Source organism: Carcharhinus amblyrhynchos, chromosome 9 (genome assembly GCF_965287045.1).
Source record: "Carcharhinus amblyrhynchos chromosome 9, sCarAmb.v2.hapA, whole genome shotgun sequence".
NCBI lineage: Eukaryota > Metazoa > Chordata > Chondrichthyes > Carcharhiniformes > Carcharhinidae > Carcharhinus > Carcharhinus amblyrhynchos.
In genome coordinates this window covers 80572979-80598899 of record NC_137332.1, presented here as the reverse complement: position 1 = coordinate 80598899, position 25921 = coordinate 80572979, and the positions used below count along the sequence as shown (strand labels likewise).

The window sequence follows — 25921 nt, the reverse complement described above, 5'->3', positions numbered from 1 at the left end:
CATGGATTCCCACCAACTATGGCAAGGTCTGCAAGATGAAGGCATGTAAAATCGCTGATGAACTCAATGCATTCTATCTCAGTTTGAGCAAGTGGTCAGCAAGAGTACGCCCTCCACCCTGGAAGCCTCAGACGAACCTGTATCTGAGGTCACCATTGCAGATGACAGAGCAGCTTTCTTGGAACTCAACCCACAGAAAGCGACTGGCCCGTGTGGGGTTACCCGAATGAGCACTAAGACCCTGCGGGGACCGGCTGGCGGGGGTATTTGCTGACATTTTTCAATCCCTCTTTACAAAAACCTGAGGTCCCTATCTGCTTCAGGAAGATGACCATCTTCCTGGTACCAAAGAAAAGCCAGGCAGTATGCCTCGATGAGTATCATCTGGTGGCGCTGACATCCATCATTACGAAGGTTAGTCATGGCAGGAATCCATTCCGGCCATCCAGATTGCCTGGATCCACTACAGTTTGCTAACTGCCGCAACTGGTTCACAGCAGATGCCATCTCCTTGGCCCTGCACTCAACCCTGGAACACCTAGCTAACAAATACACCTATATCAGATTCCTGTTTGTTGACTACAGCTCAGCCATTATTCCTATGAAACTCATCTCCAAACTCGCTGACTTGGGGTTTGGCTCCTTATTCTGCGACTGGATCCTGAACTTCCTAACCCACAAATCGTAATCAGTAAGGATAGGTGCCTCCACGATCATCCACAACACTGGTGCTCCGCAAGGCTGTGTCCTCAGCTCCTTACTGTACACTTATGACTGTGTGGCCAAATCCATCCAAGTCGATTTTCAAGTTGGCTGATCATACCACCGAAGTAGATCGGATCTCAAACAACGTAGACAAAGTACGGGAAAGCGATAGGGAATGTGGTGAAGTGGTGCAAGACAATATTCTTTCCTTCAGTGTCAACAAAATGAAGTAAATAGTTGATGACTTCAGGAAATGTAGTGGAGAACGTGCCCCTGTCTACATCAATTGCGACAAAGCAGAGATGGTCGAGAGTTTTAAATAGTTAGGTATCCAGATCACCAACAACCTGTTCTGGCCTCTCCATGTCAACACTATAATTAAGAAGACTAAGGAAATTTGGCATTTCCGCCATGACTCTCACCAACTTTTACAGATGCACCGCAGAAAGCATTCTTTCTGGTTGTATCACAGCTTGGTATGGTTCCTACTCTGTCCAGGACCGCAAGAAACTATAAAGAGTCATGAAAGAAGCCCAATCCATCACTCAAACCACCCTCCCATCCATTGACACTGCCTATACTTCCCGCTGCCTTGAAAAAGCCACCAGCATAATCAAGGACCCCACTCACACGTTCTCTTCCACCTTCTTCCGTCGGGAAAAAGATACAAATATCTGAGGACACTTGCCAACTGATTCAAGAACAGCTTCCTCCCTGCTGCCATCAGACCTTTGAATGAACCTACCTCAAATTAAGGTGATCTTTCTCTACACCCTAGCTATGACTGTAACTCCACATTCTGCATTCTCTCGTTTCCTTCTCTATGTATAGTATGCTTTGGTGTGCAAGACATAATACTAATTTACTAATACATTTAACAAATCAAATCAAATCTAACGCCCTCTTGAATGCCTGGATTGAACCTGCCTCCGCCATACTTCCAGGCTGTGTATTCCAGACCTAAACCACTCATTATATGATGTTTTAAGTTGCACACATTTGTTTCTTTTGCAAATCACCATCTTAAAAGAAAACCTATTATTTTTAAACTTTGTTCTGTTAGTTCTCATCTGTCCCACAAGAAGAAACATCTCCTGTTTTCCTTCCTATCATGTTCTCTTGGGGACAATTCTACGGTGCACCCACTTAGATTCTAGTGGACACCCTCGATTTAAAGTCCTGTTCCTGTCACTAAAATCCTGCTTTTTGCAGATGGTTCTTTTCAGCGAAGTCTCACGCTTACACCTCAGCCTCCTTACTGAATTCTCATTTATTCTACCCCTCTCTGCTTGCTTAAACCTCGGCCCATATGACCCCACTCTCTTTCAATTCTGATCTCTGTGCTGAAACTTTTTGGGGCCCGCCTATCCTTCCTGAAATGTTCTTTTACACCGCACTACTCTCACTGCCTTTTACACACTGCTCTCCTCACTGGCACCTGCTGTACTGACCCTGCTGTCCTCACTGGCACCTGGTGTACTGACTGAGCTTTGCACTTCATTTACAACTCCATTCTTGTTCCTGCTCTTGCTGTCTACTGCTGCACTCTCCTCACTGACTGCACAGTCTTCATACCTGCTCTTCAAGTTTACTTCTCCCTCGAATCACCCACTCTCCTCATTAAATGTTTCACTTTACACCTTTTGCTTTCCTTGCTGAAGTCTATACAAAATCTTGGAGCAGCATGTTTGGGTAAATCATTAGTGTTAGAACGAGCAGTCAACAAAAGTAATATTAGGATTCCCTATTTTTTTTAGGGCAGGACATAGGAAAATGTTAATTATGTTATTCTAAATTCAGGAGAACGCAAGGAATGGTTTTCATCCCTAATGCTTTTGTGGCATGTTGGTATATTGTAACCACTCTAAGGTTGCTTAAAAAGCTTGGAGTTTTCAGCTGCCAGATCAGCTTCTGAGTTGATTGATTGATTCCATCCTGCTGCATTCAGCTGTCCAGTAAGATTGTTGTTGTTGTTTTAATGCTTGATTCAATTTCATGTTAATTTCATTAATAGGATGGATACAGCCTTTGTGCAAATATGGAAGAAGGTGGCAGGCCTGAAGCAAGTCGTCAAAGCTAGCCAACAATTTCCTGTAGTCCACTTCTCCTCAATGAAGCCTCACCGTTTGCAGCATGGTCCACATGCTGAAGTCACATTTTTAACATGGCCCATTCTCCTTGCTAACTTGTTCTCTCCTTTTGTTCTTTTTTTGCTGGTTCTTAAATTCAGTCCAACTTTCTGGCCTAGAACTAAACTTTGAATCTTATACTATCCTTAATTTTCTTCTTTAGCCATAGATGATGCATCCTTTTAAGAGCATTTTATTCTTACTGGGATAAATGTTTGCTGAGATTTCCAAAAATCTCCTGTCTCGCTGTTGCTGGGACTCCTCCCCAACAGCACTCTGGGTGTACCTCCACCACACAAACTGCAGCGGTTCAAGAAAGCACTTCACCATCGCCATCTTGAGGACGGTTAAGGATGAACGATAAATGCCTGTTAACTGTAATCTGTAAACTGTCTGTGCTGTTATGTGCTCTGTCTGAGGGCAGAACTCTCCATTCACCTGACGAGGGGGCAAACCCCAAAAGCTTGTGAGTTTACTATCAAATAAAGTGGTTGGACTTAAACCTGGTGTTGTCAGACTTCTTACTGTGTTTACCCCAGTCCAACGCCAGCATCTCCACATCATGTCCTTCATGAAGTCAGATCCACCTGTAAAATGAATTCCAATGGACTTGACACTGGATGGTTAAAAATTATCTTCCCTTGCCAGACCCTTTTCTCTTTTAGGAAAATTCTCTGTACTGTCAAATGGCTGATGTTCCAAGGGAGGTCAAAGAAAATGCTTCAGACATTCTGAAGCTCTCATTGAAATACTGCAGCATTGACTTTAATGACTAGGAGGAGTTTGCAATCAATCATTCAGAATGGTAATAACTTGTCCATCAAATTACATCATGCTTTGAGTTCTAACATATTAACAATGAGGCAGTGTGTCAGCAGAGAAAGGAAGAAAAACAAACAAATCCTGCATTCTGAATCGCACTGCCTTGTGGGATGTTCTGCTGCATGTGCAATAAGATTTGAGTCGAGAATCAGTTTATAGGCTCACAGCAGAAATCTGCACCACTGAGTAGACGCTCTCCTCTGATCAAAGAGGGCAACTCTTTCTTCCAATTTTTGACATCAGAATGTATGCAATCTTGCTTCCAGTTCAAAAGAATTGTCTCAAACTTTACTGATCTATTGAAGACATCGACAGGAGGCTCACTGAGCACTTGTCTCATCTCTTTAATCACCTTTCCACAGACATTACCTGCACCTAGAGGCCAATCAATTTGAAGTTTCTCTAATCTATCTAGGATGACATTTCTGTCTCTCATCTCAATTCAGTGTAGCATAACACCGATCTGGAACGTAAGAACCATACCTGGGAATGTAGAGTGATGCAAAATATCTATGACTTCAGAATCACTTTGAATCTGCCACACTATCCCACTCAGCGGGCCGATAGTTCCACAATGATCTTCTCACATAGCTGAAAAAATTTTTTGCTGTTACTGCTACAGTTATGTACTGTGTTCTTTCCAGAGACCTCTTGGCTAATTTTATGGCTACATTTATTCCCTTCAGTTGCATGTTCTCCTTTGAATTAAAATTGAGTGGTAATATTTCCAATGAATTATGTAAAAGCAAGGCTTATATAATGGAAGTACTCACATACCAGGGGAAGTGAACTTGTCTTCAGAACATCCAAAAGTCAATTTTTACTTTTACTTTTGAAGTATAGTCACTATTTTGTAGGTTTTAAAAACTGCAGCCATGTTACACAAGTAGGATCCAAAGTGTGCAGTGAAATAACTGGCCATGCAATTTGTTTAGATAGTATTTGGTTGAGGGATAAATGTTTGTCAGGACTGAATTTGTACTTCTTTCTGATTCTGCATTTTAGGAAAGCATTTCATTTCCTCTCTTGGATATTTGAATTGCTGGAAAATCACCAAAATAGCTGTTGTAGCATAGAATGTAAATATTATGGAATGAAGAACTTCCTTTCTTTCAGAAATAAAAATTAGTAAAGGCTGGAAATACTCAGCAGATTAGGGAGCACCTGTAAGGACAAAACAGCGAACATTAGGCAATTATTTTTTATCACCCTAACTCTTTCTCCACAGATTGGAGTGTCTTTCTTTTAACTTATCTTTTTGTTTTGATGAATCTAGTATGAATTAAGTGCTGATGGGAAGGGAGGGGATGGGGTTTCATAATGCCAACATCTGCTGCTCATAGTATAGGAAAACTACCTACCCTGTCAAAATAATATGCTGGGAATCTGACTTCACCATACATATTTATTTCATACTGTTTTATATGGCTCTGAGTGTAAATAGTGGTGAATCTTTTGAACCATTTGTGCTGTACACTTGTGGCCTATGGATGCTGGTGGACCTTTTAAAAATTCATTCATGGGATGTGGCATTCGTTGCTAAGCTAACATTTATTGCCCATCCCCAGTTGCTCTTGAGAAGATAGTGGTGAGCTACCTCTTGAACTGTTACAGTCCATGTAGTACAGGTATACCCTCAGCATTGTTTGTGAGGGGGTTCTAGGGTTTAGATCCAGTGACTGTGAAGAAGCCTACTCAGGATGGTGAGTGTAACTTCCAAATAGTATATTTCCCAAACATCTGTTGCCCTTGTCCTTCTAGGTGGTAGTAGCCATGGGTTTGGAAGATGCTGTTGAAGGATCCTTGATGAACTTCTGAGGTGCACTTTGTAGATGGTAGACTCTGTTGCCAGTGTGCGAGGAAGGATTGAATGTTTGTGAATGGGGTGCCAATCAAGTGGGCTGTTTTTTTTCCTGGATGGTGTTGAGCTTCTTGAAGGTTGTTGGAGCTGTGCTCATCCAGGTGAATGGAGAGTTTCCATCATATTCTTGACTTGTACGTAGTGGATGGCGGATAGGCTTTGGGGAGTCAGGAGGTGAATTATTCCCCTCTGGATCCCGATGTATCTGACCTGCGCTGATGACCACAATATTTATGTAGCTAATCTCATGTCCAGTTTCTGGTTAATGGTAATCCCTGGGATTCAGTGATGATAATGCCATTGACCATCAAGAGATGGTGGTTAGATTCTTCCCTTTTGGAGGTGGTCATTGCCTGACACTTGTGTGGTGTGAATGCTACTTACCACTTGTCAATGCAGGATAATGTCTGTCAAGTTGTATTTTGCTTGGGATTTTTCTTCCTGTAACTCCGGATCACTGTTTTAAAATGAGGATCACTCATTTAAGGCAGAGAGGAGAATTTGTTTTCTCTAAGGCTTGTGTGTCTTTGGAATTCTCTTCCTCAAAAGGTGGTGAAAGCAGTGCCTTTGAATATTTTTAAGGCAGAGCTAGACAGATTCTTAAGTAACAAGGGGATGAAAGATTATTGAGTTAGGCAGGAATGAGAGGTTGAGGTTACAATCAGATCAGCCATGATTTTATCGAATGACAGCGCAGGCTCCAGTGGCCTACTCTTAATTTATATGTTTGTATCCCTTCATCCCTTTGTATGTTGCTGTATCTCTCAGAAATAAAAGGATAGTCGTAATTCATTGCATTAGGAGCACGCAAAGATTTTTGAACTCATATTCAAAGACAAAGGATAATGCTCTGGAGACCCAAGTATTGAAATTTGAATTGAATACAAACCTAGAATTTAAAAAAAAGTCTATGAAATGATGGTCATAAAAACTCGTCTGGTTCACAAATGCCTTTTGGGAAGGAAATCAGCTATCCTTACCTGGTCTGGCTTGCATGTGACTCCAGACCCTCAGCAATGTGGTAACTCTTAAAATGCCCCCTCAAAAGCAGTTGGGGATGGGCAATAAATGCTGGTCAAGTCAGTGATGACCACATCCCATTAAATAATTTTTAAAAAGTGCACATTGAATTTTCTTCTCATTCGTGCCGAATCACAGGCTCAATGAGTCAGCTCTTGTTGACCCTGTTCTTGTAAATATGAGCTGTTGATCTTCAATTCAGTTCAGTATCTTTAGCCATATAAATGTCAGACTTACAATATGCAAAATTAGTCCAGTTGTACACTAATATTGTTGATCATTCCTTCTAAACTAGCACAGCCTGAAACCGAATTTTGTACTGGCAGAAAGAACAGGATCGTAAGCAACTTGTGAATGTCTAAAGCAGATGTTCACTGTGTCACTGATTCTCCCAATGATTCAAATGTGGGTGATGTTGTAAAGCCCAGGAACGAACATGAAGTGAGTCATTGTGTTATTAATACCTAGTTCATGGTTCATTGTAATACTTTGAGATAATTTTTAGTTTTGGGAAGGTTAAGGTTTTAACTGTAGAAAACAAGATAATTGCAACTATTGAAAATTGAATATCAGCTTTGCAGGGGAAACCTTTTTCAAAAACCAGAAATTAAACCACCTCATTTTTAAAACACTAATGAAATTTGGAAGGGCATGAATGTCAGGATTATATCTGTTACATGTTTGGCTGATTGATATTCATTCCTTCTGTGGCAAAGGACATTTTTGCTTATATTTAAGAAAACTGCCACGATAGAAGCAACACGGGTGTATGAGAATAATAGGCCTGGGTAAGCACTGAACTCGATACTCATAAGTTGAAGACTAACATGCAATGGCAATAAGCAATTAGGAAGACAAAATGTTATGTTGGTCTGTATTCCAAGATGATTTGAGTACAGAAGGAAAGAACTCCTACTGCAATTACATAGGACATTGCTGAGACTGCTCCTAGAATATTATTCCAGGCTCCTTTGATCCCAAAATCAACACCACCAAAAACAGATTAAGTGGTATTTACCCTGCTGCTGGTAGAAACATCCTGAGGATCTGAAAGGTACCAGAAATGCTAAAACAAGTTGTAATGACTAATGGGTTGAGCACTCTATAGTTCAGTATCAGATTCCCTTTTTTAATTCATTCATGGTATGTGGGTACTGCTGGCTGGCCAGCATTTATTGCTCTTCTCTAGATGCCCAAGGTTGCTCCAATGTGGAGTCAACTACATTGCTGTGGCTCTGGAGACTCACATAGGCCAGACCAGGTAAGGATAGCAGATTTTCTTCCCTAAAGGACGTTAGTGAACTAGATGGGTTTTTCCAATAGTCAGCAGTGGTTTCATGGTTATCTGTGGATTCTTAATTCCAGAACATTAGCTGAGTTTCTGGATTAAGTCTAGTGATAATGCCATTAGGCCATTGCCTCCCATGTTAGATCAAGACGAGTACAATATGTTGAAAACCATGGAAGCTGGAAGCGCTCAGCTTGTTTTCTGCGCTGGGAATAGCTAACTCTAGCTGGAAGGGCAATTAGCTTCAGTAGCCTGGTGGGACAAAATAGCTTGCTGATGCTGACAGAGAATTTTGTGGAGCTGTATTGCAATAAGAGTCAGCATCTTCAGGGAAAGGAAAGAAATTGGCCAAATCATCTCTGTAAAACTTATTTCCATCTCTTTCTCATTGTGAAGGAGTGCCTAGATCTGACTGGCATCTCAACATAGAAATAAATTAGGTTGGCAATTTACAGTAAAATGAAGGGGGAAGGGATTGGGAATGGCAGTTTGTCTATAACCAGTTTGAAAAATAACCATTGTGTAATGTTCAGACAGGGTCTGAATATCTCTTGTGTCATTAATGGTGACAGAAACCCTTTATCTGATTTCATGTGCGCTACTACTGTGATATTTGCATCACCCATATTCACTCTGTGCAGCTGCAGTGATTGAGATTATCAACATATTCCATAATGAAGCAATAATTCAATTGTGTTAAATTATTTTGAGTAGTCAATGTGCTAATTGAACTCTAGTAATGATTTTGTAAGTCTATGCTATAGAATTTAAGGTCTTTAGAACCCATTCTTTTTTGGTTCACCTATATTTTTTCATCTTTTATATCCCTCTGATTTCCCTTTCTGTGACTGGAGAAATGAGTAGTCTAACAGATTCTTATTGTGTTCACAGACCTATCAGTGTTGATCTTGAGTAGCTGCTGGAAGGTATTCAATAGTAAAGTGGATTCATTCTGTCTCTGACATCTGACATCTGCCATTCATAACTCCCTTCCTTTTACTTTGCCCGTCCTCCCACACCTACACATCCAAGGCTGCCCTGCTAAAATTAGAGCTTGCTGCGATGTTTTTGTGACTGTGACAGTACCTGGCAATAGAATGGTGCAGTATCTTTGTGCTTCAGGGTGTTGTATAACATAATTATGACTATATGATGGATCACAAAGTGAAATTGTAAAGGTTAATGTTTCACAACCTGAACCTATATATTTTGAGTTTCAAATGTTTTTCTTTGCCTCCTACCTTTTAGGTGTATCAGTGCTCGACCAGGAGAGACAGGAATGGATGTCACTAGCAGATGTACACTCGGTGACCCCAACAAATTACCTGAGGGAGTACCTCAACCAGCCAGGATGCCATTTGTATCAGATAAACACCCTCGGCAGACTTTAGAAGTCATCAACCTCCTGAGGAAGCACCGGGAACTTTGCGATGTGGTGCTTGTTGTGGGTGCAAAAAAGATTTACGCACACCGTGTGATCCTGTCAGCCTGCAGCCCTTATTTTCGAGCCATGTTCACAGGTGAGCTTGCAGAAAGTCGCCAGACGGAGGTGGTGATCCGCGACATTGATGAACGTGCCATGGAGCTGTTGATTGACTTTGCTTACACATCTCAGATAACGGTAGAGGAGGGGAACGTGCAGACCTTGCTGCCGGCTGCTTGCCTTCTGCAACTGGCCGAGATCCAGGAGGCATGTTGTGAGTTTCTGAAGAGGCAACTTGATCCCTCCAACTGCCTGGGAATCAGAGCTTTTGCTGACACCCACTCCTGCAGAGAACTGCTGCGGATCGCTGACAAATTCACTCAGCACAACTTTCAAGAGGTAAGGGTTAATGAAAATAAACAAGGCCCATGTGACTTCAATGTAATTAAAGTTGAGCAGTTTAGGCAGTGGCCCTCATTGGACTGCGATTGTTATGTTAATCCAAATTCAACAAGATGAAACGTGTTGTTATTTATTTGATAATATATTGTATTTATCCAGTTTCTTTGCAGATTATAATTTTTTAGGAAGGACAGGAGGTGGGGAAAAATTATTTTATTTCTTGAAAGTCAGTTGAACATCACAGAAGTTACGTGAATTTTAAAATTAGCTTATTTATTCAGCAGTCTTAAATGATAATGAAGACAGACTTGATTCTGGTCAAAGTTGTACATTTGCTTCTCCTGTAAATCATTTTCAAAGGACAAATGATTAATATGTGTCCTCCCCTGGTGTAAAAAGCACAGGTAATTTTCTTGAGTCCTCTCTAGTCCTCTCAGGTTTCTCCTGAATGTTACTCTCCACCTTCCAATTTTTGCTCTCCTCCACTGTAGCATGACTTGGAACTCAGAAAAATGGAAAGACCAAGTCCATGACATAAGAACATAAGAACATAAGAAATAGGAGCAGGAGTAGGCCATCTAGCCCTTTGAGCCTGCCCCGCCATTCAATAAGATTATGGCTGATCTGTCGTGGCTCAGTTCCACTTTCCCGCCTTCTCCCCATAACCCTTAATCCCCTTGCCTATCAAAAACCTATCTACCCGCGTCTTAAATATATTTAGCGAGGCAGCCTCCACCACTTCAACGGGCAGAGAATTCCAGAGATTCACCACCCTTTGAGTGAAGAAGTTCCTCCTCAACTCCGTTCTAAACTGCTCCCCCCTTTATCTTGAGGCTGTGCCCTCTAGTCCTGCTGTCCTTTCTGAGTGGGAAGAGCCTCTCCACCACTATCCTATCCATCCCATTCATCATCTTATATGTCTCAATGAGATCTCCCCTCATTCTTCTAAACTCTAATGAGTACAAGCCTAGTTTATTCAGCCTCTCCTCATAGTTCAACCCCCCCAACTCCAGTATCAGCCTAGTAAACCTCCTCTGCACTCCCTCCAAGGCCAAAATATCCTTGCGTAAGTGTGGCGACCAAAACTGCACCCAGTACTCCAGCTGCAGCCTCACCAGTGCCCTGTACAGTTGCAGCAAAACCTCCCTACTTTTATATTCAATCCCCCTCGCTATAAAGGCCAGCATCCCATTTGCCTTTCTGACCACCTGCTGCACCTGCAAGCTGGGTTTTTGCGACTCATGCACAAGGACCCCAAGGTCCCTCTGCACCGTTGCATGCTGCAGTTTTTCGCCGCGTAAGTAATAGTCCTTCCTACCATTATTCCTACCAAAGTGGACAACTTCACACTTGCCAACAGTAAATTCCATTTGCCAGTTCCTGGCCCATTCGCCCAGCCTATCTAGATCCTTCTGCAGACTTTCCACACCCTCCACACAATTTACCGTTCCGCCAATCTTGGTGTCGTCAGCAAATTTCGACACCATACACTCGGTTCCCTCCTCCAGATCATCCATATAAATGGTAAATAGCTGAGGCCCCAGCATCGATCCCTGGGGCACTCCACTAGTCACCAACCGCTAATCCGAATAGCACCCATTGACCCCCACTCTGCCTCCTATTTGACAGCCAATCCCCTATCCACGCTAACACCCTACCCCCAACTCCATGCCCCCTAACCTTCTGTAATAACCTCTTGTGCGGCACCTTATCAAACACCTTCTGAAAATCAAGAAACACCACATCCTCTGGCTCTCCTCTATCCACCGCCCTAGACACATCCTCATAGAACTCCAATAAATTCGTTAGACACGACTTCCCCTTAACAAAACCGTGCTGTGTCTGCTCTATCAAACAATTCTCCTCAAGATGCCTTGCTATTTTCTCCTTGATCACGGATTCTAGCATTTTACCTACAGCAGACGTTAAACTAACTGGCCTATAATTCCCTGACTCTCATCTTTGTCTCACTACATGATGGTGCTCCAAACTGTCATTGTGTACTCTGTCTCTTAATATGATATGATGGTGCACTAGTGTTAGCATGATGCAACAATGAGGGTATAGATTTGTATACAAGATTTTCCATTGAGTTTTTAGACATTGGTCTATGATCTGTTTTAAATCATTTTAAGGCAGTGATGAACAAAAGCCATGTGGGATCGGGAAGCAAAATTGAAGATTGACCCTCTCTAGGGTGCTTAGGCACCTTTGAGTGGCTGAGAAAGGATGTCTTTAGCATAAACGATCCCACAGTACTGCCTTTCTTGTTTAGGAAAATGCCACAGTGAAATTTGAGAATAAGAGTGAACATGGATGAAAGGGAGCGCATTTTAGAAATCATTGTAATCCATTAAACACCTGTTGTGTGTTGCTGAAATGGTCATTCTTCATGTGTGGGCCAGATGGAAATTTTTTAGGAAATATCCACGTTTTCCTTCTCCAGCCAAAGTTACTGAAAACAAGAAGAGGAGAAAGTTTTTTTTTGAAGTTGAGTGGTAATGGGGTGGATGAAATCAAGCTTAGCATTTTTCCCTCCTTCACTGTTGCCATGATTGAGGCAAGAATGTACTGTTTAAACCTGGACTGTTTTTGAATGTAAATTCTGTGGTTCATGCCAAATCACCTAGCATCAAAGATAGTTAAAATGATCACACAAAAATGGTGCACAGATCAAAATTTTAACAACGAATTCTGCTTCCTGTGCTGACAGGACAGGTGATCGGATGTGAAAAGGTCATCAGCATACCTTTCTGCATTTTAAATCTTGCATCTGGCCATTTTAACATGTAATAGATTTTATGTTTGAATTCTGGTGAAGACGAGTGAACATTTAAAATGTTAAATCTAAGTTGTTGGTTTGCAGGTGATGGTAGATTGTGTAGGTCCAGCATTTTCTGCTCTGATTTCAGCCCTTAAAGCCAAATTATATTTAGCAAAAATTTATGTGGGCAACTGGATTGTTGATTAGAGATGGTACTTTTTTGGAAAGGTCAGATTTCAGTTTAGATTTGGCTTGGACCCAGTGTTTAGGTATTTTGAGATGTGTTATATGTTCTCATTGAGGATAAAATGTTGCCCGAGCAGATACGTAGTACTTGCATTTCGTAGGATCCTTAAGAGAATACCTTTGATGGTGAGTTAAACTAAGTATGAACAATCCTGTAGTGCTGGTGTGATTTGTAAGTATCAAGCTTTGTTGAAAGCTGTATATCTATTGATCAGCACTTGTTATGAAAAAGGTTAGGTAAGTGTATTTATCGGCCTGAGCTTTCTATTCTTCTGCTCAAATGCATTTTTAATATACAATCTACTAGGCAGTTCACCAATTGGGGGAATCATTGGGGCTGAGGCACTTTATGTTACTATTATGATTGGTTGCTAATTATCAATGCACGAGGTATCTTTTCTACATTCGACCCCCAGCTCTTACTTTGTTGGCAGCAGTATCGCTGTTCCACAGCAGAAAAAAGACCTTGAAGCTTCTTGTTTCTGTAGTTTTCTTAAAATAATTAATTCTGTCTTTGAAACAAATGCTGTTGCTTTTTAAAATTTTATTTGTTTTGATATTTAAGTTGGTTCTTGGTATTGAGACACTCTGGGCCATTTTTCTATATAAAGTTTACTTGGATCTATCTGTTGTTTTTTCAATTGCTGCTGACAGTAATTTCAATTGCTGATGGCAGATCTAAAAAAAATCCTGTAACCCCTTCCAGTCTTTGGCCTGTTGCAGATTCTTAAAATGTCTTCTGGAAGGTCTCCAGCACTGAGGTGGTAAGATCTTTGAAGAACTTTGTGAAGGAGTTAAGATTTTAGAGTTTACTTTCCATTCAAAGCACAAGGCCAGGAAATGTTTGGATCAAGTTGGTACTGCGTTTCAGAAAGCAGCAACAGTTTGTTTGCAAGATCAGTGACTTGGTGTTAGTCAGAGTTTGCCATTTCTTCATCAAATACGTAATTCCTTGTATGTGAGCTGAAACAGTGACTTAACATTTTACTTGGTAATGTGGATGAAGCGTTGCCTTATCCTTGATTGATATTTGCATGCATACATTTCAGTGGCAATTGTTGGTTGATGATGAGGAATTCTTCCTTTTGCGCCAGAAATGCTGTGTCTAACTATAATGTCTTAAATACTATCTTGGCTCAGACTGGCTAACTTGTTTGAGAATGGGATCTATCTCGCTCAATACCATATGGATATCATTCGGAATCTCAGACCAATTTTTTCCTTTAGTGTTGTAACAAATATTGATCGAGTCTTCTACCGAATGAGTTTGGTGGCATGTTTATTTTAACCTTTATTCAAATTATTCTATTATCGGAAGGAAGCAGTTCTAATGACAAATATATTTGGTTCATAGTGTCACATGACACTATTTCACCCATTGTTCCTGTGCCAGCATTTTGCTACCCAGTTAGTCTTGTTCTCCTGCTCTTAGTTATAGTTCTGCTTTTCAGTATATGTCACATTTTCTTTTGGATCTGTTCATTTTTCACAGTACATTCCAGATCATCAGAGCTAATGTCATAAAAATCATTCTTCCTCAGGTTATTTTGTTTATTGCTTTGAATCTGTTTCCCCTGGTTGCTGATCCCACTAGTAGTGGAAGCAGTTTCGCCTTCTTTTCTCTAGGAAAGCCTTTTATAATTTTGTACACCTCTATTAAATCACTCCTTAATCTTCTCTGCTCTAAGGAGAAGAATCCAAATTTCTCAGCTCTCTCCACAAAACTGAAATACTTTAATCCTAGTACCTTTCTAGTAATTCTACTCTGCACTCAACCCCAAGACTTGTGCCCAGAAATGAACACAATACTACATGAGGCTTAACTTATGATTTATAAAGGTTTAGCATAACTACTTTGCTTTCAGACTCTGTATCCACTTTAAAAAAAGCCTCAGATCTTAAATCTTTATCAACTTATCCTACTACTTTCAAAGATTTGTGTATATAAATATTAGCTCTCTCTCTTCCTTAAAATTGTGTCTTTAGTTTATATTGGCTAGGATACTTGAGAAGCGCAGTGGGCTGGGAGACATCAGCCTTTAGTGGGACTCGCAACTGACTTGCGGCTGATGGCCCTTTTTTTTTACCAATTTCTATTTGATTATTCTGGAGGATATTCTCCAGGCCCGACTCCCGGTTTCCATCAGTGGCGTTTATAACTGCTCCCCAATAGCGGGGAACAAGTGCACTCACCCTTCTGGTGGGGCGTTTGAAGCCTCCTCCTTCCACGAAGTCAGGGAAAGGGGATGCACCTTATCCAGTCTGGCACTACCCACCAGGCACATTGGCACTGCCCAAGGGGTACTGGGCAGTGCCAAGGGGGCAGGGTCAGTGTGGTGGGGCGTACTGGAGGGTGGGCCTACTTGGGGGGGGGTGATCAAGTGGTGGGGGAGACCTGCTGCCACTCTGTAAAAGAATCAATGGGGGAGGACTTGAGGCAATTGGGGCTGGCCATGGGATGGGATAAAGATCTGGGCTGGCCCAGTGGGGGTCCGGCAGGCCGGCGATTGGGGCAGAAGGGTGTCTTCAGAATGCCAGCGACTGGGGAGGAGACGGCCTAAGAAAAAACAGGAAGACTGGCAATTGGGGTGGCAGGGCGGCAGTGTGCATGTGCCAATCTCCCCATTGACCAATCCATATGCGGTGCTCACTCAGACGCTTATTCCAGCCTCTTGAGGGAATGAGGCCCTGGCCCCACTTAACAGCGTGAAGCCTTCTTAGGCAGACTCTGATGCGCAGAGTGTCAAAGACTCATTTAGATAAGTAGCTCAAAGAACAGGCGGGAATTTCTTCCATTTTCTTGCACGTTGGGTACTTAGCTTTTTTTGCAGGGGAGAATCCTGGCCATTGCCTCTCCTCGTTCTTCCTTCCAAAATGTATCACTTCGTAACTCTCTGTATTAAATTTCATCCACCATATAATTATAGAAATTTGCTGCACAGAAGTAGGCCATTCGGCCAACTGATAAGAGTTTTTCAGCTTAATCAATTTTTGAGCTCATGGTGTGTAGCCTTGTAGGTTACAGAATTTCATGTGCGTATCCAATTATTATTTAAATTTGAGGGCTTGCCTTACTATACCTTTACTACACTTTCAGGCAGTGTGTTCCAGATCTCCCATTCCATGTGAGTTAGATTTTTGATCTACAAGGGAATCCAGAATACAGAAGAAACCAGGTAGAAATTTGGAATAATATTACTCAGGAGCCGTTTTTGTTCCCAGTAAAGACGTAGACTTTGTAGTCAAATAGATGAACTGAAATGTTCAATATCCTGTTGTGAAACTCTTAGATGTGTAAGGAACACTTGCTGTAGGTGTATAACTTGTATTTTCAGCTTGGCAGGAGTAAAAGAGAGGTCTATTTTCAGAAAAGCTGGCTTTCTTATTCAGAAAGAAATCCCACAACACCAGCTTAAAGTCCAAGCAGGTTTATTTGTAGCAAAAGCCGCAAGCTTTCGGGACAGACTGTCCCGAAAGCTTGCTTTTCTACAAATAAACTTGCTTTTGCTACAAATGTACCTGTTTGGACTTTAAACTGGTGTTGTGAGATTTCTTTCTGTTTTACCCCAATCCAACGCTGGCATCTCCACATCATTGCTTATTCACCCATTTTCCCTATGTGAAATCAAAATTCTTAAGTCTTGATTAACATACATTCCATTCCTGTGTTCCACGGGGAGTCTTAACTATTTGCTGCAGCTGAAAATTAAAAGACTGAGATGATGTATATATTTTTTAGAAGCATAACTGTTAAGTTCCTATCACTTGGGGTGATGGATCGTTTGAAGTGTGTTGCAAATATTGCTCCAACAGCTGTTGGCATTAGAAAATATCTTTTTTACTTGAAGAAGTCTGGCATTGAAGCAGTGCTCTGTACATCCCAATCCTTGATTAAAACCTGTGTTTGTTTTTTAACCCTCTTGCTTTCAGGTAATGGAGAGTGAGGAGTTCATGTTGTTACCAGCCAATCAACTGATTGATATAATTTCCAGTGATGAGTTGAATGTGCGGAGTGAGGAGCAGGTTTTTAATGCAGTCATGGCATGGGTTAAATACAGCATTCAAGAGCGACGTCCACAGCTTCCCCAGGTAGGCCATTGTCCTGTTGTAAATTTGAACCCTTTTAGTTGGGTTTGAAAAGCTATAATTCAATTAAGATATTTTGTTCCTAGTTCCAGTGCAGCACAGAGCCGTGCCTGCATGCTAACCAACCCATTTACCTCAGCTGTAATTAGAAAGTTGCCCTTAATCCCTCTGTCCAGGCCAGCCATGTGTTCAAGTTATTAGTGACCAAAGTATGAGCATGGATTTGAGGTAAGTTATTTTAGGTGAAACAAATGCTTCAGTATTTAAGGAAAATAAAATTTAAAGATTCCATGGTAGTTTAGGCAAGAAATAAAGACTTACATTTATATAGCACCTGTCATAATCTTAGGAAAAACTAAAGCACTTTCACAACAAAACTTTCTTAGCCTTAAATGCAGCTGAAATATTAAATGCAGGATAATTCCATAGCAGTTGATGCAATTACTATGAATTGTGATGTAACCAATCTCTTTTAGAGCAAAAAATTCCTGTTTGTTTTTAAATGTATCTCTAAATCAAGTGCTTATTCTTGGATTGAGATGTCTTGCTGTCAGTTCTGTGGCACTGCAGTAAATTTTTATAACTATCCCATAGGGCATGTACAAAACCGGTCAGACTAGTTTATATTCTGGTCATCTTTTTGGATTGTTCCTGTACCTGGCCTCCATTTGGTTTTTCATTCTAACATTGACAGCAAGGGCACAATGGGCCCATTTGTATTCTAAGTTTCTATGGTTGCACCCTGAATTAGGAACTGGATTTTCAGAAATTAGAGTGAAGTTGCAACCTGTGGTACCACACACCAGTGCCTAAAACATTTTGCAGTTTACGTATGCCCTGGATTTTGCTAGTTTTAATAATTGAAATCAGCGGCATAAGCCTGCTGCACAATTCTCATCAATAGATAATAAATTAGGTATGTTTCATAATGGCTTTTATCCTAGTTGGACAAGTAAATAATTGGGCATCCTAAATTTACAGTTGCCACATAGATATGCAATTGTGGATAAGCTGGTTGAGATACCCCAGTTGTTTTGCATGTTTGAAGCTGTAATTGCCTTATTTTGTTGGTTTCTTTCCCCATCAGACTTTTAGAGAAAGAAATTTTAGAGGTGACTCAAACATTGATAGAAACCAAAGCATAGATTTGGTTGCACCATGGTTCGGGGACACAGCTTAATGTGGGCTAATGTAATCTAAAGAGGGAACAAATTCACTTCAAAAAAGTAGAAGGCTAAAATATTACTGACAGCAATTTAGTTCCATTTAAGTTGTTAGATGTACATATGAAGTGTTGTTTGATGAAAATTGTCACTTAATTGAAACAGTGTCTGAGATTCATGACAGATATTCTTGCTCGCGCTCTCTGTCTGATATGCAGGCATTAACATATACAAAACTGACTGTAAAAACTTCTATAAGTATGTAAAGTCTACCCTGTCTATTCTTGTTAGTATTTTTTATGTTCCTGTGAGATCCCCTCTCACTCTTCTAAACTCCAATGTACGTAATCCTAAGCGACTTAGTTTCTCCTCATATGACAGACCTGACATCTCAGGAATCAGCCTGATAAACCCTCGCTGTACTCCCTCTATAGCAAGGACATCCTCCTTTAGATAGGACACCAAAGCTATGTAAAAAGATTTACAATTAGAAACGGGAGAATTCATAACAAGGGACAAACAAATGACGGAGGAATTAAAGTTGCACTTTGCACAGACTTATAAAAGGAAAATTATGCCAGACGAATCTATTGGAATTCTGCACAGATGTAACAAGTAGAGTTGACCACAGAAAACCGTTGGATGTGGTTTACTTCGGCTTTTAAAAGAATTTTGACAAGGTCTCACATGGCAGACTACTACGTAAAAGTGAAGTGCATGAGGTTGTGGATAGTGTCTTGTCTTGATGGAAATAGGAAGGCAGATTGTTATCTGAATGGATGTAAATTGCGAGAGTGGATACTCAGTGAGAACTTTGGGTCCTTGTACATCAATTGCTGAAAGTAAGTATGCAAGTACAACAGACAGTAAAAAAGGCAAATAGAATTCCGAATCATGAATATAGTGCGAACAGCTGGGGGTCCTAGCACAAAAAGATCCCTGTGGTACCTCACTAGTCACTGCCTACCAACTGGAAAAAGACCCACTTATGCCAATTCTGCTTCTTATCTGCGAACCAGCTTTCTATCTACCTCAATTTTAATTTGTCTACAAATACAATTTACTGTAATTGTATAGACCATTAGTGATTCCACACCTGGAGTATTTTGTGTAGCTTTGGTACTGTTGTCTGAAGAAGGATGTCCTTGCTATAGAGGGAGTACAGTGAAGGTTTACCAGGCTGATTCTTGGGATGTCAGGTCTGACATATGAGAAGAGATTAAGTCACTTAGGATTATGTGCATTGGAGTTTAGAAGAGTGAGAGGGGATCTTATTAAAAACTTAGAAAATTCTAGCAGGAATAGACGGGATAAGTACTGAAAGAATGTTCCTGATTGTGGGGTAGTCCAGAACTAGACATCATAGTTTGAGGATAAGGGGTAAACCTTTTTGGACTGGGGTGCGGAGAAATTTCTTCACCCAGAGAGTGGTGAATCAGTGAAATTCAGTAATTGAGTTCAAAATGTGGTGTGATTTCAAGTAGAAATTAGATATAGTTCTTGGAGCTAAAGGGATCAAGGAATTTCAGGGGAAGGTGGGGTTGGGATATTGAATTTGATGATCAGCCATGATCGAAATGAATGGCGCAGAAGGCTTGAAGGGCCAAATGGCCTATTCTTTCTAATTTCTATGTTAACACAGCTGATTTTGATAATAATTCTATGGATGAACCACATCGAGTACATTCACCCATTCAGTGTGTTTACTATTTTATTATGTGTCTGTGTTTCAGAATTTTAATGAAATAGTTTTGTGCTTGAGCATTCAAAAATTACTTGTGAAATACAGGGGTACTCACTAAGTAAAGAAAATACATTTATTCTTGCAATTACTGACACAAACTTATGCTTGAGGGATGGTTGTGAAATCTCAAATTCTAAATGAGAGAAGTTGATTTCTTGATATATATTTGCTGTTTAGCTTTTCTATCAAATGCATGTTTCTGTTGTTCACTCCCCCCCTCCCCACTGAGGCTAATACTACTTCCTGGTGATCGTCTATCTTCCTCCGTTGTACTACTTGCCTGAGCTGAGCAGATGTTTCAAGGCTTCAATTAACTCTATTGCAGAGCCAATTGCTAGGAGTGCTAGATGGATTGCAAGGGACAAAGGGACCACTGCTTGACACATCCCACAGTGACAATGTTGAGATTGGAAGCAGCAGTATTGAGGATTACAAGCGTGAGCCAAAGTCCTGACATTCTAAAACACTGCATGTTGGGAATTCAGTCCATAGTACCAAAATGTAAATCAGTCCTTGATGAAGTAAGCTGTCGCCAATAAGTTGGCATTGGGAGCTATTGATTGAAATAATTTTTATTGTTTTTCATTTTAGGTATTGCAGCATGTTCGCTTGCCACTGCTCAGTCCCAAGTTTTTAGTAGGTACTGTTGGATCTGACCCTCTGATTAAGAGTGATGAGGAATGCAGGTATGGTTCCTTTAGTTCTCTTATAGTCTACATATAATTTAATACCACAACATTTTTCCACAGGTACTTTTTAAGTCGCTTCAATGATTTAGATATCCACCAGTGAAGATTTGTTCAAAGATCCAAAACATAACTCGCTGCACAAAAAATCTCTGGTAGAAGCTTGTATTCAATCAGCAGATAGTGAGCGAATGATTTCAGCAGCCTTTTCTTGGCGAGATGCACTTAAAGGCCAGAAACATCTAAACCAGATGAGAGGCATTATGAGTTGCACAGTTTTGTGCTTGAGCATTCAAAACTACTTGTGAAATACAGGGGTAGTCATTAATTAAAGAAAATACATTTATTCTTGCAATTACTGACGCAAACTTATGCTTGAGGGATGATTGTGAAATCTTAAATTCTAAATGAGAGATGCTGATTTCTTGATATATATTTGCTCTTTAGCTTTTCTATCAAATGCATGTTTCTGTTGTCCCCCCCCACAACCTCCTCCTACGGAGGCTAATACTACGTCCTGGTAATCGTCTCTCTTCCTCGGTTGTACTACTTGCCTGAGCTGAGCAGATGTTTCAAGGCTTCAATTAACTCTATTGCAGAACCAATTGCTAGGAGGTGCTAGACACATCCCACAGTGGCAGTGTTGAGATTGGAAGCAGCAGTATTGAGGATTAGAAGCGTGAGCCAAAGTCCTGACACTCTAAAACACTGCATGTTGGGAATTCAGTCCATAGTACCAAAATGTAAATCAGTCCTTGATGAAGTAAGCTGTCACCAGTAAGTTGGCATTGGGAGCTATTGAGTGAAATAATTTTTATTGTTTTTTCATTTTAGGTGTTGCAGCATGTTCACTTGCCACTGCTTAGTTCCATGTTTTTAGTAGGTACAGTTGGATCTGACCCCCTGATTAAGAGTGATGATGGCTGGTTTTATAGCAGAATTGACAGAGGCAGATTGTTTTTTGTCCTAGCTGAGATTAGGCTGTGATTTTTAACTGCACAAACTAAGTGTTGCGGCATGGCTTTTAAGTACAGGTTCACATCTGTTGGGTTAACGTTCCAACTCAGCTGTTTGAGGTGTAGAAAACGGGAGAGGAGAAATGGAAGCATGGGGAAAGAGAGAGGAAATTAAAAACTAGTTATTATCGTACTATGATGTTGATGCAGCTGTTATGAATAGCAATTTGAGAGAAGGTCTTCTGCTTGCAGAAGAACCAAAAAGAGATTTATTTTAAATGGGGGAGGTATTCAGCACTTGTGTAATACATTCTCTTTGAGACAATATTACATGAATCTCAGTGAGTGAAGGGTAGGGTGCAACTGGATAAACAGATGTAATGCAGTAATTAAAATAGATACTTCTTACAAACAGCATGGTATTAATAACACTGCTGAGTTGAGAGAATGATTTGGTTCACACACTCCTAATGCTTGTCAGTACTTAACACTTTACTCACTGGGGAGCACTCTATATTGGTGGAATTTAATACTAATCCTGACAGCTGAAGTTTATAATCTGTAAAAACCATGCAAGTCAGCCAACTAAAATGGGTAATTTTCGGATTGTAGATTTTTCAGTTATCCATGTTTTGTGGTTTTGTTATCTTATCTAAGCTAAATTTTAATTAATTGCCTATAAATAAATCTCTGGCCCATTCATTCTGATAACCTATTAATAACTTTCCCTTTAATAGTATGATTTGTCTGTCAGGAGTTTGCAGTGGCAACCTTGGCATTGCTCACAATGTCAGAGGATATGGTAACAAGCGATGGCCAAGCTATGACCAGAAATAAGCTTAACCTTGAGAGGAAATGTGCGTTTTAAGCACAAGGTAGAAAAGATGCGAAAGATAGCTACAATTCCTTTTTTGTTTGCTGTTGAGAGGATTTTTTTGTTTCATTTGTAGGATCTAGGCCAGCCTTTAATGCCCATCCCTTGAGAAGGTGGTGGTGAGCCACCTTTTTGAATTGCTGCAGTCTGTGTTCTGTGGGTTGACCCACAGTATCATTAGGAAGGGAATTTCAGGATTTTGACCTCATGACTGGAAAGGAATGGTGATATATTTCCAAGTCAGGATGATGAATGACTTGGAGGGCAACTTGCAGGTGGTGGTGTCCCCCCCGTATCTGTTGCCTTTGTCTTCAAGGTGGAAGTGGTCACGAGTTTGGAAAGTGCTGTATAAGGAGGGTATCAAATTGAAAGAAAATGCACACAAAGTGGCAAAGATTAGTGGGAAACTAGAAGATTGGGAAATCTTTAAATGTCAACAAAAAGTCAAGGAAAAAGCTATAAAGAAAAGTAAGATGGATTATCAGAGTAAACCAGCTCATAATATAAAAACAGATAGCAAAAGTTTCTGCAAATATATAAAACGAAAAGAATGGCAAAAGTAAACATTGGTCCATTCGAGGATGAGAAGGGGGGATGTAATAACTGGAAATGAGGAAAGGCTGAGGTATTGGACAGGTATTTTGTGTCGGTCTTCGCAGTGGAAGACGCAAATAATGTGCCTAAGTTTGATAACAAAAAGGCTATGGCAAGTTATGATCCTAAAACTCTCATTATCATGGAAGAGGTAGTGTTGGGCCAGCTAACGGCGCTAAAGATAGACAAGTTTCCTGGCCCTGATGACATGCACCCCAGAATGGAAAAGAAATGGTGGGAGTAATAGTAAATACATTAGTGGTATTTTACCAAAATTCGCTGGACTCTAGGCCGTTTCTGGCAGATTGGAAAACAGCAAATGTGACGCCCCTATTTAAAAAAGGAGGTAGACAAAAGGAAGTTAACTACAGGCCAGTTTGCCTACCTTCTGTAGAGGGAAATGCTTGAATCTTATCATCAAGGAAGAAATAATGAGATTCTGGATATAAATTGTCCCATTGGCAAGACACAGCATAGGTTCATGAAGGGCAGGTCATGTTTGACTAATTTGCTGGAATTCTTTGAGAACATTACATGTGCATTGGACAGTGGGGAATATGTGAATGTGGTTTATCTGAATTTCCAGAAGGCATTTGAGAAGGTGCCGCACCAGAGGTGCTACACTGCTGTTTCACAGCACCAGGGACCTAAGTTCGATTCCCAGCTTGGGTGACTGTATGGAGTTTGCATATTTTCCCCGTGTCTGTGTGGGTTTCCTCCCATGTTCTGAAAGACATGCTGGTTAGATGCATTGACCCGAACAGGTGCTGGACTGTAGTGACTAGGGGAAGTCCACAGTAACTTCATTGCAGTGTTAATGCAGTGTAAGTCTTACTTGTGACACTAATAAATCAACTTTACCCGTAACGCCCTGCGCCTTTATCTTTAATGTATTAGCATGGATAAAGGATTAGTTAACTAACAAAGCAAAGAGTGGGGATGAATGGGTGTTTTTCTGGTTGGCGCTCAGTGACTAGTGATGTGCCTCCGGATCAGTGTTGGGACCATAAAATTGTTTATGATTTACATAGATGAGAACCAAGTGTAGTGTGTCAAAATTTGCAGATGACACTAAAATGAGTGGCAGAGCAAAGTGTGCAGAGGATGCTAAAAGTTTGTAAAGGGACAGATAGTCTAAGTGAGTGGGCAAGGGTCTGGCAGATGGAGTACAATGTTGGTAAATGTGAGGTCATCCATTTTGGTAGGAATAATGTTAAAATGAACTATTATTTAAATGGTAAAAAATTGCAGCATGCTGCTGTACAGAAGGACTTGGATGTCCTTGTGCAAAAATCACAAAAAGTTGGTTTGCAGGTGCATCAGGTAATTAAGAAGGCCTTCATTGCTAGAGGGATGAAGTTTAACAACAGTGAGGTTATGTTGCAGCTGTATAAGGTGCCGGTGAGCCCACACCTGGAGTATTGCATACTGTTTTAGTCTCCTTACTTGAGAGAGGGTATACTGGCACAGGAGGAGGTGCAAGGGAGATTCACTGGGTTGATTCCAGAGTTGAGAACATTGGCTTATGAGGAGAGACTGAGTAGACTGGGGCTATACACATTGGAATTCAGAAGAATGAGGGGAGATCTTATAGAAACATAAGATACGAAGGGAATAGGTAAGATAGAAGCAGGGAGGTTGTTTCCACTGGCAGGTGAAACTAGAACAAGGGGGCATGGCATCAAAATAAGGTGGAGCAGATTTAGGACTGAGTTGAAGAGGAACTTCACCCAAAGTGTTGTGAATCTGTGAAATTCCCTGCCCAGTGAAGCAGTTGAGACTACCTCATTGAATGTTTTTAAGGCAAGGGTAGATAAATTTTTGAACTGTATAGGAATTATGGATTATGATGAGCTGGTGGGTAAGTGGAATTGAGTCCACAAAAAGATCAGCCATGATCTTGCTGAATGGCGGAGCAGACTCGAGGGGCTAGATGGCCTACTCCTGCTCCTAGTTCTTATGTTCTTCTTACGTTTTTTGGTGAATTGCTGCAGTGCATCTTGTAGATGGTACACACTGCTGCTACTGAGCGTTGGTGGTGGAAGAATTGAATGTTTGTAGGCGGGCTGCTTTGTCCTGGATGGTGTCAAACTTCTTGCATGTTGTTGGAGCTGCATCCATCCAGGCAAGTGGTGAGTATTCCATCACACTCCTGACGAGTGCCTTGTAGATAGTGGATAGGCTTTGGGGAGTCAGGAGGTGAGTTACTTGTTGCAGTATGCCTAGCCTCTGACCTGCTCTTGTAGCCACTGTATTTATGTGGCGAGTCCAGTTCAGTTTCTGGTCAATGGTAACCCCAAGGTTACCAATGGCAACCCCAAAATTCATGGTGCTTTAATTGATACCTCTGAATTAACATTTTGCTAGCTGTTGTCCAAAAGTATGTAATTTTCTAATATCAGATACAGGATTAGGTGAAATAAATTAATATATCACTGACTTTCCATTGGTGTTATTGTAGGATTAGAAGGTTAATCAAAGATTTGCTCAAATTCTTGTACCGTGAAAAGAATTGTTCAAATTCTCAGTCTTGTGTTTTCCAAAGACTCAGATGACAATTGTGTCATATGAACTTTATCAGAAGGAAACTGGAAATCTTCAACAGCATAGAGAAAATAAATTACTTTCTGTTGTTCATCATTACGACAACTATCACAGAATGACAGAATTGTTACAGCACACAAGGAGGCCATTCAGCCTATTGTGTCTGCATCGACCCTCCAAATTCACCTAGTGCCGTTTCCTAGTGCTCACTAGTCTCTTGCACAAGGTGATGCATCTTCTCAGTGCCTTCAATATTTCAATATCACCTCTCATTCTTGTAAACTCCAGTGGATACAGGCCTAATCTGTCCAAACTTTCCTCGTAAGATTATCTGAGAACCAGTAAAGTGAACTTTTTCATTGAACCGTTTCTATTGCAATTATGTCCCTTCTTACATAAAGAGACCAAAGCTGCACACAGTACTCTGGATGTGGTCTCACCAATGTTCTGTACAGTTGTTGTAAAACCTCCCTAGTTTTACATTCCATTCTCCTTTCAGTGAATGATGATATTTGATCAATGGCTGCATTTCCATACTATCTTTTTGTGATTCATGTGCCAGGACACATACAACCCTTTATACCTCAGAATTCTGCAATCTATCTCCATTTAAA

The 25921-nt window shown here is 40.7% G+C and overlaps 1 protein-coding gene across 5 annotated transcripts in view; it reads left to right on the top strand.

The window, feature by feature from the left end:
* Window positions 1-25921, top strand: part of klhl20 (kelch-like family member 20) — an 85387-nt gene that overhangs the window by 27549 nt on the left and 31917 nt on the right. For 4 of the 5 annotated variants that reach the window (XM_080195974.1, XM_080195971.1, XM_080195976.1 and 1 more), the window contains exons 3-5: window positions 9074-9647; window positions 16591-16749; window positions 20245-20339. In XM_080195974.1, the coding sequence (XP_080052100.1) occupies window positions 9074-9647; window positions 16591-16749; window positions 20245-20339 (828 nt within the window). Of the gene's footprint in view, window positions 1-6863; window positions 6979-9073; window positions 9648-16590; window positions 16750-20244; window positions 20340-25921 lie in introns of those variants that run through there. The other variant, XM_080195973.1, reaches the window with a different exon arrangement.